The 14,116-nt window shown below is 41.0% G+C and overlaps 1 protein-coding gene across 1 annotated transcript in view; it reads right to left on the reverse strand.

Annotated features, from left to right (window-relative positions):
- Window positions 1–11: 11 nt before the first annotated feature.
- Window positions 12–14,116, reverse strand: part of LOC127919131 (zinc finger protein 501-like) — a 100,553-nt gene continuing 86,448 nt past the window's right edge. The window contains exon 2 of the mRNA XM_052502545.1: window positions 12–386. Coding sequence (XP_052358505.1) covers window positions 301–386 — 86 coding nt within the window. The 3' untranslated portion in view covers window positions 12–300. The remainder of the gene's footprint in view (window positions 387–14,116) is intronic.

Consider the following 14,116-nt stretch of genomic DNA (forward strand, 5'->3'; position numbering starts at 1 on the left):
CTCACATTTATGTACATGTTGGTGTCTTTTTAAGTGGCCATGTTGAGAGAAAGTCTTCCAACGGTCAGAGCAGGAGTAAAGCTTCTCTCCTGTGTGTATGCTTTGAAGTGTTCTTATGTTGCTCTGCTGAGAGAAAATATTCTCACAGTCAGAACAGGAGTAGGGCTTCTCTCCAGTGTTGAACTGTCAGATCCCTTGATATTTTGCCGTGTCTTCCCACAGTCAGAGCAGGGATACAGATTCTCTCCTGTGTCTATGTTTAGGTGTATTTTTAGCTTTGATAGAATTGGGAAAATCTCCTCAATGTGGGCAGGGGTGAGACCTCTTAGCTCTGGGATCTTCCTGCTGTTGTTGTCTGGATGCAGGGAATGTCTCAACATGGTCTCCTGTGTGAACAACATCAGAAGAACCAGTCAGTTGGTGTGATACACATGTCAATCAAATGTATTTTATAAAGCCCTTTTTACATCTGCAGTTGTCATTAAGTGCTTTACAGATACCCTAACCTAACGTATCAGGCGTAAAATAAACACCACAAGCTTGCGGTTTTCAGGCTTTTACTTCCTCTGCCTTTTCCCTGAAAAACGGATGCTTCCGGTGTTCGTTGACTCCGCTGAGGGTGCAGGTACCGAGACCAAAACCCCAAAGAGCAAGCAATGCAGAAGCACAGTGGTAGTAAAAACTCCCTAGAAGGAAGGAACCTAGGAAGAAACCTAGACAGGAACCAGGCTCCAAGCAGTGGCCGGGCTCTGGCTGGGCCACTCAAGGACATTACGAGAATTGTCCAGAAGCCCCTCCTGCGTTGTATTGACTGAGTGTTTAGGGTTGTTGTCCTGTTGGATGGTGAACCTTCACCCCAGTCTGAAGTCCTGCGCACACTCTGGAGCAGGTTTTCATCAAGAATCTCTCTGACATCTACTGTCAACTTTGGGACCTGAAATAGACAGGTGTGTGCCTTTCCAAATCATGTCCAATCAATTGAATTTACCACAGCTGGACTCCAATCAAGTTGTAGAAACATCTCAAGGATAATCAATGGAAACAGGATGCACCAGAGCTCAATTTCAAGTCTGATAGCGAAAGGTCTGAATACTTATGTAAATAAGTATTTCTGTTTAAATGTGTTTTTTTATAAACATTTCTAAAAACATGTTTTCTTTGGTATTATGGGGTATTGTGTGTAGATTGCTGAGGAAAACGTTTTATTTAATACATTTTAGAATAAGGATATAAAGTAACAAAATGTGGAAAAAGTCAAAGGGGTCTAAATACTTTCCAAAGCACTGTAGCTAATTTAGAAAAACGGGATTATCTTCTTGTCCTCCTTTTTAATGTTACAAATAACAATGAATATCAACAACTCTGTCTCTGTTATATGTTTCGTTCTAGTAGGCATTTTCCCATCTTGGAGTCTGAGACCTTGTGGAAATCTGTCGTAGAGAAGAATAATGTATGACAATTTAGACACTACGTTACCCTATAGTAGTTATCATCATCATGCTTTCCATGGTTTAAGACTATAGCTAGCTATGCCTTGCTAACTAGTTATTGTGTTGTCCAGCTAGCTATAAAAGTTAATGCTAACACGAAAGATTTGTATAACTTACCCAAGATTGACCACACACTGTTGTTTCCAATGGGTGACTTTTATTGTGAAGGCGAGCCGTAAATAATCGTTATTGTGGAAAGCTTCACACAAAGGTGAGCCCAGCTAGCTAGCCAGTAGCGACCATATCCAAATCAAATCAAATTTTATTTGTCACATACACATGGTTAGCAGATGTTAATGCGAGTGTAGCGAAATGCTTGTGCTTCTAGTTCCGACAATGCAGTGATAACCAACAAGTAATCTAACTAACAATTCCAAAACTACTGTCTTATACACAGTGTAAGGGGATAAGGAATATGTACATAAGGATATATGAATGAGTGATGGTACAGAGCAGCATACAGTAGATGGTATCGAGTACAGTATATACATATGAGATGAGTGTGTAGACAAAGTAAACAAAGTGGCATAGTTAAAGTGGCTAGTGATACATGTATTACATAAGGATGCAGTCGATGATGTAGAGTACAGTATATACATATGCATATGAGATTAATAATGTAGGGTAAGTAACATTATATAAGGTAGCATTGTTTAAAGTGGCTAGTGATATATTTACATCATTTCCCATTATTAAAATGGCTGGAGTTGGGTCAGTGTCAATGACAGTGTGTTGGCAGCAGCCACTCAATGTTAGTGGTGGCTGTTTAACAGTCTGATGGCCTAGAGATAGAAGCTGTTTTTCAGTCTCTCAGTCCCAGCTTTGATGCACCTGCACTGACCTCGCCTTCTGGATGATAGCGGGGTGAACAGGCAGTGGTTTGGGTGGTTGATGTCCTTGATGATCTTTATGGCCTTCCTGTAACAACGGGTGGTGTAGGTGTCCTGGAGGGCAGGTAGTTTGCCCCCGGTGATGCGTTGTGCAGTCCTCACTACCCTCTGGAGAGCCTTACGGTTGAGGGCGGAGCAGTTGCCGTACCAGGCGGTGATACAGCCCGCCAGGATGCTCTCGATTGTGCATCTGTAGAAGTTTTTGAGTGCTTTTGGTGACAAGCCGAATTTCTTCAGGCTCCTGAGGTCGTCTTCACGACGCTGTCAGTGTGAGTGGACCAATTCAGTTTGTCTGTGATGTGTATGCCGAGGAACTTAAAACTAGCTACCCTCTCCACTACTGTTCCATCGATGTGGATAGGGGGGTGTTCCCTCTGCTGTTTCCTGAAGTCCACAATATCATAGCTATTTGTAGACATCAGGTTAGGAAACTTAGCAGTAGCTAGTCAACTACAGTAGCTAGTCAAGGTTAGAAAGCTACCTAGCTAATAAAAGAAAACTCAACATACTACATGGAAAGTATATTCTGCACAATGCGATATGGTAACTAGTTAGCAGGCCTAACAGTTATGGCACTGCAGTTAGCTAGCAGGCCAAAATGCTCAAGCAACTTCCTATGCTAAATCGCTCAGCAGAATCTGGTATCCTCAAAAGAAAACAAAACAAATTGCATGTTAAACGACCTTTCTCTCCTGTCTTGACGTTTCTGTCTCACCTATAACACTTTTTTCCCGTCAATCTATAGTATCATGTCAAAATTTTGCACACTGACCTTTTCGACCCCTGTTCTAAAGAAAATAATTTACTTTTTATTCAATACATTTTCCATGACACCCAAAGTACTCATTTCATTCGAATGCTTAGCAGGACAGGAAAATGGTTACCAAGAGAACAACCCTGGTCATCAGGTCGGTGGACTTACTAAACATAAATGCTTTGTTTGTAAATTGTCTTAGTGTTGGTGTGCCCCTGGCTATTAAATCATGTTTTGAATTTTTTGAATTGTAATTTATTTTGTTTACAATTGTGCCATCTGGTTTGTTTAATATAAGGAATGTGAATCATATTTTTTACTTTGATACTTAAGTATATTTAAAACCCTATACTTTGACTCAAGTATTTTTACTAGACGACTTTCACTTTTACAATTAAGGTTTCTTTATTTTTACTGAAGTATAACAACTGGGTACTTTCCCCACCACTGGCTATTGGTTCCCTGTAATTACAAGTAGCATCCCACCAGATAGACTTCATTATCACAAATCCTGTGTAACAAGTAATTACATTGTACTTGTGCAGATATTAAATATACTCTGTGTTGTACTAGTGTATTTTCGCTCCTCCTGCTCTGGATGTCATTTTCACAAGCTTTAAATTGGAGGGCCGAAGTTGTCAGGGTGGGTAATGTACTATATAGGTAGGTACACATTAATTACTCCTAAAGATATACTTAATTTTAACTAGCTAAATCCTGTGTAAGAACTCGAAATTACATTGTATTTAGGCAAACATTACATGTGCTTTGAAAGTGTCGTATTCCTCATCTGGGATGAGACTGTTTCGATCTGTTTTTGTAAGCTCAACCAAGTAAACCCAGATGGTTTCAGTAATTATATCTATATTTATTTACCAGGTAAATTGAAACACATTCTCATTTACAGCAGAACCTGAGGGAATAGTTACAGTGGAGAGGAGGGGGATGAATAAGGCAATTGGAGGCTCGGGATGATTAAGGTGGCCATGATGGTATGAGGGCCAGATTGGGAATTTAGCCAGGACCACAAATTAAACACCCCTACTCTTATGAAAAGTGACTTGAGATATATATAGTGACCGCAGAGAGTCAGGTACCCCGTTTAAGGTCCTACCCGAAAGATGCACACAGGGAATGTCAATCACTGTCCTGGGGCATTATGACTTTTATTTTAGTCCAGAGGAAAGACTGCCTCCTGCTGGCCCTCCAAACACCACTTCCAGCCAGCATCTGTTTCCTTTCCCATCCAGAGACCGACCAGGACCAACTCCTGCTTAGCTTCAGAGGCTAGCTAGCAGGGGGTATATTTCTGGCAATTATTAATTAGAGCCTATAATAAGGACCTCATGAAAGGAAGTGTTACCAGCATCTCTTCTTTGTATATGCTGGTGTGCTTTAAAACCCAAGAGTCAATGTATCCCCGTCTAAATCAAATTAGCTTAATAATTAAAAAAATCCCCATCAAAAGCCTTCTGGTTCAGCTAGAGATGTATTTTTGAATGGGCTGTGTCTCAATTCAACACATCCGCTGATGTCAGCCTTCCGCATCTGTGGTGGAAGGTGGCAGAGCTGCGGTGTTGTTTGTCAGACCAGGAGACACTAACTTCTGTCTGTAGCCTACAAGGTGAGACTCACGAACAAGTACATTTTGCTCTAGGATGCCACAAGTGTCTGAAGGTAGCAGGTACACATGTTTTAAAATGTTTTTATGTTGAGACATATATATTGAAAAAGGGGTTAAATACAGGTAAACATGTTTTACTAATCTTTCTTAATCTCTCAGACATAGGACAGAAACTTCAAAACCAACTTCCCTTTGAAAATTGTTAGCAATGTCATCCCCATCACTATCAAAAGGATTAGCAACCGTTAGCCGTCAATTCCAATCAATTCACAAAGTATCCCAAATTACAATTCCACATTTTCCTCGTTCAAAAGCTATGAAGAGAATTGGACGTCAGAATGACAGAATTCAACCTAACAATAGACTGGGTCATAATGTATGGACGTCTAAATTATCCAGATCAATTATAGATAGAACCTGTTCTTACCATGAGAAACAGATTTCCCAATTTTCTCTTCTTCATCTTTAATGTTGACATTCAGCTCCAGTGTTTGACTGCAGTCTTCCAGTTTCGCTGATCCCAGTTCTAAATAGAAGTCTCAGGTCAACTTCCTGGTTCTTCTCTGTGCAGGCCACACCCCTCCCATTGTAATATTACGTATGAACATATTTTTGAACAATGGCTTCCTAAAATGCTGTGGTGCTGACTAACACAGTAGGAAAGGTTGTGGTAGACGTGTTCCATCACAGACGAGTTCACAGCTCTTCCACTCTGAACAATGGGGATGAAAGGGTAATGCAGCTTCCTCTCTGGTTCCATTCGACAAGAGAGTTCATAGCTCTGTTACTCTGAGCATTCATAACATTGACGCCCTAAAATGCACCATCAATACCAGAGTTCCACAAGACTGTTTACATAATCAACAGGGCATTTCAACAGTCTGAGCCTGAATATAATCCTGGGCATATATTGAGCTCTAACAATGAAGAATGAATACTGTAGTGGTGTGAGAAAGGTAACACAAGCTTCCTCTGGTTCCATTCCCCAATAGTAACTGGGTCATTATTGCTGTCCCTGGACTTTGGCACCACATAAAACACTTTAAAATAATAAATAATACTTTGTTTGTTTTATTTAACTGTTATTTAATAAGAAACATATTTAAGTAATTTATACTGCAAATTGGCTTATCCCCATGGTGATGTCTAGAGATGAAGTGACATGTTGAGTATATAGACATGTACATTATTTTGAATACCATGAAGTAAACAAATCATAGTATTTTCTGTATAGATAACCCAAAAACCAAGTATGACCAGCACAAATTCATGTAGAATGTTTATTTTTCATAGGCAGATCAATAAGTTCATTGCAGTTATCCAAATACATTAACCAATGACTAAAGTAATCAATCTAGTTTTCTAAGGCAATTTAATAAACACTTGTAGTCATTTCAGAGCATATCATTAAAAAAAGTTGTTATGTAGTTAAAAATAATCCACCCAAACTAATGGTGAAAACAAATCATCACACCATCTCTATCTGATACACGTGTCTACCAGCTCATTCCCACAGAGAACTGCAGAGGGACAACTTGGTGTCAGAGCAAAACGTACTATATGTAACAAAAATCCATACCACACACTTTAGTATGATACAGTATTCTTTGTTACATTACAGTGGCCTACAAATGTAAAATGAGTAGTACAATATAATAAGATTTGTATGGCGTATAGTATGCTACTTAATTACAATTCATTACAATATGTTACGAATATGCAATATTTTACTTGTTCCAATTTGTTGTTGCTAACGTTAATGAAAATGCTAAGTAGTTGCATGCTAACCTAACATGCTTGGTACACTATATAAACAGAAAAGTATAAAGACACCCCTTTAAATTAGTAGAGTCGGCTATTTCAGCCACACCCGTTATTGACAGGTGGCATCCCATCGTCATGGGATGCCACCTTTCAACAAGTCAGTTCGTCAAATATCTGCCTTGCTAGCCCTGCCCCGGTCAACTATAAGTGTTGCTATTGTGACGTGGAAACGTCTAGGAGCGAAGTGGTAGGTCACACAAGCTTACAGAACGGGACCGCCAAGTGCTGAAGCGCGTAAGAATTGTCTGTCCTCGGTTGCAACACTCACTAACGAGTTCCAAACTGCCTCTGGAAGCAACGTCAACACAAGAACTGTTAGTCAGGAGCTTCACAAAAAAATGGGTTTCTATGGCCGAGCAGCTGCACACAAGACTAAAATCACCCAGCTGTGCAATGCCAAGCGTCAGCTGGAGTGGTGTAAAGCACCCCGCCATTGGACTCTGAAGCAGTGGAAACACGTTCTCTGGAGTTATGAATCCCGCCTTATCATCTGGAAGTCTGATGGACAAATCTGGGTTTGGCGGATGCCAGAAGAATGCTACCTGTCCCAATGCATAGTGCCAACTGTAAAGTTTGGTGGAGGAGGAATAATGGTCTGAGGCTGTTTTTCATGATTTGGGCTAGGCCCTTAGTTCCAGTGAAGGGAAATCATAACGCTACAGCATACAATGACATTCAAGATGATTTTGTGCTGCCAACTTTGTGGCAACAGTTTGATAAAGACCCTTTCCTGTTTTAGCATGACAAGGCTCCTATACAAAGCGAGGTCCATACAGAAATGGTTTATCGAGATTGGTGTGGAAGAACTTGACTGGCCTACACAGAGCCCTGACCTGAACCCCATTTAACAACTTTGGGATGAATTGGAATGCCGACTTCGAGCCAGGCCTAATCGCCCAACATCACTTGTGACTGAATGAAAGAAATTCCCCACAGCAATGTTCCAACATCTAGTGGAAAGCCTTCCCAGAAGAGTGGAGGCTGTTATTTCAGCAAAAGGGGCACCAAGTCCATGATTTTGGAATGAGATGTTCAACGAGCAGGAGTCCACATACTTTTGGTCATGCAATGTTGTTGCAAAGTTGCTTATTAGCTAAAATGCTAAAGTACAAGTTGATGCATTTCTATGGAGAAAGATCATTTACAATGACATTCTATAATGCTCCCTTTCCTCTGCACGGTTAACACAGTGAGAAAAAAAACATGATTACAATAGAGTGTTAATGTTATCAAATTCACTGTTACCACTTCCTTTATGAGATGAGAATGAGGTGATGTAGTGACTAATCTTGGCTGGTCTGAGACAACTGATGATGCTTTTCACCTTTATGGATACATTGGTGTATTTTTAAGTTGCCCTGTTGGGAGAAACTCTTCCCACAGTCAGAGGAGAAGCAAGGCTTCTCTCCTGTGTGTCCTATTGGGTGAACTTTTGCTCAGTTGACGTTGTGTAGCACTTCCCACAGTTAAAGGAGATAAGCCTTACTCCTGCTTTATGTATATGTTTGTGTATTTTTAAGTTGCCCTGTTGGGAGAAACTCTTTCAACTGTCAGAGCATTAGTAAGGCTTCTCTTCTTTATGTATAAGTTCATGTCTTTTTAAGTTGCCCAGTCGGGAGAAATTCTTTCCACAATCAGAGCAGGAGTAAGGCTTCTCTCCTGTGTGTGTTCTCTGGTGAATTTTTAGGTTAGTTGATGATGTGAAGCATTTTACACAATTAGAGCAGGCATAAGGCTTTTCTCCTGTGTGTGTTCTCTGATGACTTTCAAGACCAGAGTATGTTGTGAAGCATTTTACACAATCAGAGCAGGAGTAAGGTTTCTCTCCTGTGTGTGTTCTCTGATGAACTTTCAGGTCATTTGATGTTGTGAAGCATTTTAAACAGTCAGAGCAGAAGTAAGGCTTCTCTCCTGTATGTATACGTTCATGTGTTTTTAGGTGGCCCAGTCGAGAGAAACTCTTTCCACAGTCAGAGCAGGAGTAGGGCTTCACTCCTGTATGCATACGTTCATGTGCTTTTAAGTTGCTCAGGTGAGAAACTCTTCCCAGTCAGAGCAGGGGAGAAACGTTCATGTGTTTTTAGGTGGCCCAGTCGAGAGAAACTCTTTCCACAGTCAGGGCAGGAGTAAGGCTTCTCTCCTGTATGTATACCTTCATGTGTTTTTAGGTGGCCCAGTCGAGAGAAACTTGCCCCACAGTCGGAGCAGGAGTAAGGCTTCTCTCCTGTATGTATATGTTCATGTCTTTTTAAGGTGTCCAGTCGTGAGAAACTCTTTCCACAGTCAGAGCAGAAGTAAGGCTTCAACTTGTATGTATCCGTTCATGCACTCTCTGATGAACTATCAGAACCTTTAATGTTGTGAAATCCTTGCCACAGTCAGTACAGGAATACAGATTCTCTCCTAAGTGTATTTTTAGGTGTATTTTCAGCTTTGATAGAAATGAGAAAATCTCCCCACAATGTGGGCAGTGGTGAGACCTCTTAGCTCTGTGATCTTCCTGCTGTTGCTCTCTGAATGTAGAGAATGTCTCTCCATGGTTTCCTGTGTGAACATCATCAGAATAATAATCAGTTGGTGTCATATACAGTACCAGTCCAAAGTTTGGACACACCTACCCATTCCAGGGTTTTTCTTTATTTTGACTATTTTCTACATTGTAGAATAACAGTGAAGACATCAAAACTATGGAATCATGTAGTAACCCCAAAAACTGTTATATTTTAGATTCTTCAAAGTAGCCACCCTTTGCCTTGATGACAGATTTGCACTCTTGGCATTCTCTCAACCAGCTTCACCTGGAATGCTTTACCAACAGTTTGAAGGACTTCCCACACATGCTGAGCACATGTTAGCTGCTTTTCCTTCACTCTGCGGTCCAACTCATCTCAAGCCATCTCAATTGGGTTGAGGTCTGGGGATTGTGGAGGCCAGGTCATCCGATGCAGCGCTCCATCACTCGCATTCTTGGTCAAATAGCCCTTACACATCCTGGAGGGGTGTTTTGGATCATTGTCCTGTAGAAAAACAAATGATAGTCCCACTAAGCCCAAACCAGATGGGATGGCATATCGCCTCAGAATGCTGTGGTAGCCATGCTGGTTAGGTGTGCCTTTCTAAATCAATCACAGACACTGTCGTCACCAGCAAAGCCCCCCCCACACCGCCTCCTCCATGCTTCACAGTAGGAACCACACACGCAGAGATGATCCGTTCACCTACTACTCTGCGTCTCACAAAGACACAGCGGTTGGAACCAAAAAATCTCATATTTGGACTCATCACACCAAATTACAGATTTCCACTGGTCTCATGTCCATTGCTCATGTTTCTTGGCCCAAGCAAGTCTCTTCTTATTGGTGTCCATTAGTATTGGTTTCTCTGCATCAATTCAACCATGAAGGCCTGATTCACGCAGTCTCCTCTGAACAGTTGATGTTGATGTGTCTGTTACTTGAACTCTGTGAAGCATTTATATGGGATGCAAATTCTGAGGCTGGTAAATCTAATGAACTTAGCCTCTGTCGAAGAGGTATCTCTGGGTCTTCCTTTCCTGTGGCGGTCCTCATGAGAGCCCAGTTTCATCATAGTGCTTGATGGTTTTTGAGACTGCACTTGAAGACACTTTCAAAGTTCTAGAAATATTCCACATTGACTGGCCTTTATGTCTTAAAGAAGATGGACTGTCATTTCTATACCACCCCTACAGTGTCACAACACAACTGATTGGCTCAAACGCATTAATAAGGCACTTCCACAAATGAACTTTTAATAGGGCACACCTGTTAATTGAAATCTATTCCAGGTGACTTCTTCATGAAGATGGTTGAGAGAATGCCAAGAGTGTGCAAAGTTGTTATCAAGACAAAAGGTGGCTACTTTGAAGAATCTCAAATATATTTTTATTTGTTTAACACTTTTTTGGTTACTACATAATTCCACATGTGTTATTTAAAAGTTAGTTTTCACTATTATTCTACAATGTAGAAAATAGTAAAAAATTAAGAAAAACCCTGGATTGAGTAGGTGTGTCCAAACTTTTGACTGGTACTGTCCATGTCAATCAAATTTATTTTATGAAGCCCTTTTACATCAGCAGTTGTCACAAAGTGCTTTACAGAAACCCAGCCTAAAATCCTAAAGAACAAGCAATGCAGGTGTAGAAGCACAGCGGCTAGGAAAAATTCCCTAGAAAGAAGGAACCTAGAAGAAATGTAGAGAGGAACCAGGCCCAAAGGGGTGACCAGTCCTCTTCTGTCTGTACTGGGTGACATATGTATTCATATCAGTAGGCTGTACAATACAGGGGAATAAAACTATTCTAAAAGTGGGTAAGAGATGAAAGCTAAAAAGGGGAGTGTCATCCTCCACTTACTATCACAAGGGTTAGTAACTACACAGACAAATTTCATATCATCCTCCACTCACTATCACAAGGGTTAGTAACTACACAGACTAATTTCATAGAACTTTAAAACACTGGCAGTTTGTCTACTTCACTTCTTTAGTCTACACTCTGATCACTCCAGATAACCCAGTGAATAAAACATGCTGACAATACTGGTGTCAAACCACCAAGTCTCAGTAGCATGAAATAACATCTACCTTCTCATCATGAAACAGTTATACTGCAACTTTTCATACACAGTGGGAAGTTGGAATAAATAACAGAACCTGCTCTTACCATCACTAACAGATGTCCCAATCTTCTCCTCCTCTTCTTCATCTTTAATGATGACATTCAGTTCCAGTGTTTGACTGCAGTCTTCCAGCTTCACTGATGCCATCTCTGGATCCTGCAGTGCAAACTCGGCTCCACTGTCACAATCAGGACCCAGTGACTGTAGGTTTGGACTCAGTGTGGAAGGAGAGAGGCAGGCTGGGTTTGTCGTCACTGTTGATGTTACCGGCCCCAGACTTAATTCTAGCCATCCTGTAGTAACAATGAGAAACAGACAACAAAAAGTTAGTCTTGACATTTATGGCACTTTCTTTATCCTCAAAAAATATATAATATTTCTTCTTGTTCAATGATCTAAAACAGTGCTTGACTTGGACTGAAATAGGTCCCGGTACTGTTTATATTTGTATTTATTTTATTTAACCTTTATTTAACCAGGAAGGGCTCATTGAGATTTAAAAATCTATTTTTCAAGAGCATCCTGGCCAAGATAGGCAGCACCAGGTCATTACAAAAATTACAGACAGACATGAAAAACTACAAGTAATCTAGTAAAAACCATTGAATTCACAATAGTATAACAAAATCAAAAACAGCAAATTAAAAACATTGACAGGTCAGGGAATCAGCCTCAAAATCCTTCATCAGTGATTTAAAAACACCAATCGGGACAAGTTCTTCCAGTTTTAAAGTATTTTGTAAGGCGTTCCAAGACGATGGCGCAGAGTACATAAAAGTCCTTTTACCAAATTCAGTTCAGACATTTGGAACAGTTAGCAGGATAAAGTCCAGTGAACGAAGAGAGTACCCACCACATTTCTGAACCATAAAAATGCCCAAATAAAAAGGTAGTAAACCCAAAATGGCTTTTTAAGGAGCTCCACAATACTGTTGAGCTAATATTCCATAAGAGGAACATGAGCTCAAACAGTAGAAATTTGAGGTGACGGTACTCAGCTCCGGTGAGCTGCTGTCCAAGTCAAGAACTGATGTCATTTCAAAAGATCGGGTAGCTAAGCATTGACAACAAAACATTAACGAATTGATATTAGACAAAGTACACACTTTAAAAATTAGTCTACACAACATAAATTAAGCTACACAATGTAAGTGCACTTAAACTATAGTAGATTTCCCAAATTCACATTGTTTTAGGCAGCACTATGTGCTATTTTCCTAAATAACCTTGTCTTCACTTTATTATTTCAATCAATTGTATTTCCTGTCCACACCATAGTAACATGTATAGATACATAAAGAAACAACTGAATGTGTCTGAATATTAGTACACATGTAGAAAACTGATGATCATTACATTCAGCTTCAACCCTGTAGTAAGACCGTGAAATTGTCTCTGCATTGTCTTTTGGCATTCTGTACTACTGGAACCCCGGCAACCTCAATCTGCCTTTCTCTCACCTGACACCTCAGATCTCCAGCCCCATTGGCACCCCCACAACTAACACACAACTTTCTCCACGATACCACACATTCCTTCATCTCATGACCTCCTACACACTTCTCACATCTAGGCATCTCACTCCTACACACTGCTGCAACAGGCCCATAAACCTGACACCTAAAACACTGTAGTATTTACGGAACAAAAGCGCCCACAGGATAACTGACACTTCCTACCTTGACCTTTCTGGCAGAGACTCTCCATCAAAACTCTACATGACAGATGTCTTCTGTTTCCCAACGCTCTACACCGGATCTACGTCTCACCAAATGGCAGGTGTCACAGACACCTGGAATCTTCTATTTCAACTGCTCCACCTCAACACTTTAAACTTGATATCACTTCTTTCAATGCCGCCATATCCCATCCAACCTGACAGAGCTTGAGACGACCTACAGAGAAGGGAGAAACTCCCCAAATACAGGTGTGCCAAGATTGTAGCGTCATACCCAAGAAGATTTGAGGCTATAATCGCTGCAACAAAGTACTGAGTAAAGGGTCTGAATACTTGTATAAATGTAATATTTCCATTTTTATATTTAAAAAAATAAAGGGAACACTAAAATAACACATCCTAGATCTGAATGAATGAAATATTTTTATTAAATACTTTTTTCTTTACATAGTTGAATGTGCTGACAACAAAATCACACAAAATAATTAATGGAAATCAAATGTATCAACCCATGGAGGTCTGGATTTGGAGTCACACTCAAAATTAAAGTGGAAAACCACACTACAGGCTGATCCAACTTTGATGTAATGTCCTTAAAACAAGTCAAAATGAGGCTCAGTAGTGTGTGTGGCCTCCACGTGCCTGTATGACCTTCCTACAACGCCTGGGCATGCTCCTGATGAGGTGGCGGATGGTCTCCTGAGGGATCTCCTCCCAGACCTGGACTAAAGCATCCGCCAACTCCTGGACAGTCTGTGGTGCAACGTGGCGTTGGTGGATGGAGCGAGACATGATGTCCCAGATGTGCTCAAATGGATTCAGGTCTGGGGAATGGGCGGGCCAGTCCATAGCATCAATGTCTTCCTCTTGCAGGAACTGCTGACACACTCCAGCTACATGAGGTCTAGCATTGTCTTGCATTAGGAGGAACCCAGGGCCAACCGCACCAGCATATGGTCTCACAAGGGGTCTGAGGATCTCATCTCGGTACCTAATGGTAGTCAGGCTACCTCTGGCGAGCACATGGAGGGCTGTGCGGCCCCCCAAAGAAATGCCACCCCACACCATGACTGACCCACCGCCAAACCGGTCATGCTGGAGGACGTTGCAGGCAGCAGAACGTTCTCCACGGCGTCTCCAGACTCTGTCACGTCTGTCACGTGCTCAGTGTGAACCTGCTTTCATCTGTGAAGAGCACAGGGTACCAGTGGCGAAT

The sequence above is a fragment of the Oncorhynchus keta genome, unplaced genomic scaffold (assembly GCF_023373465.1).
Source record: "Oncorhynchus keta strain PuntledgeMale-10-30-2019 unplaced genomic scaffold, Oket_V2 Un_contig_15847_pilon_pilon, whole genome shotgun sequence".
Taxonomy (NCBI): Eukaryota; Metazoa; Chordata; class Actinopteri; order Salmoniformes; family Salmonidae; genus Oncorhynchus; species Oncorhynchus keta.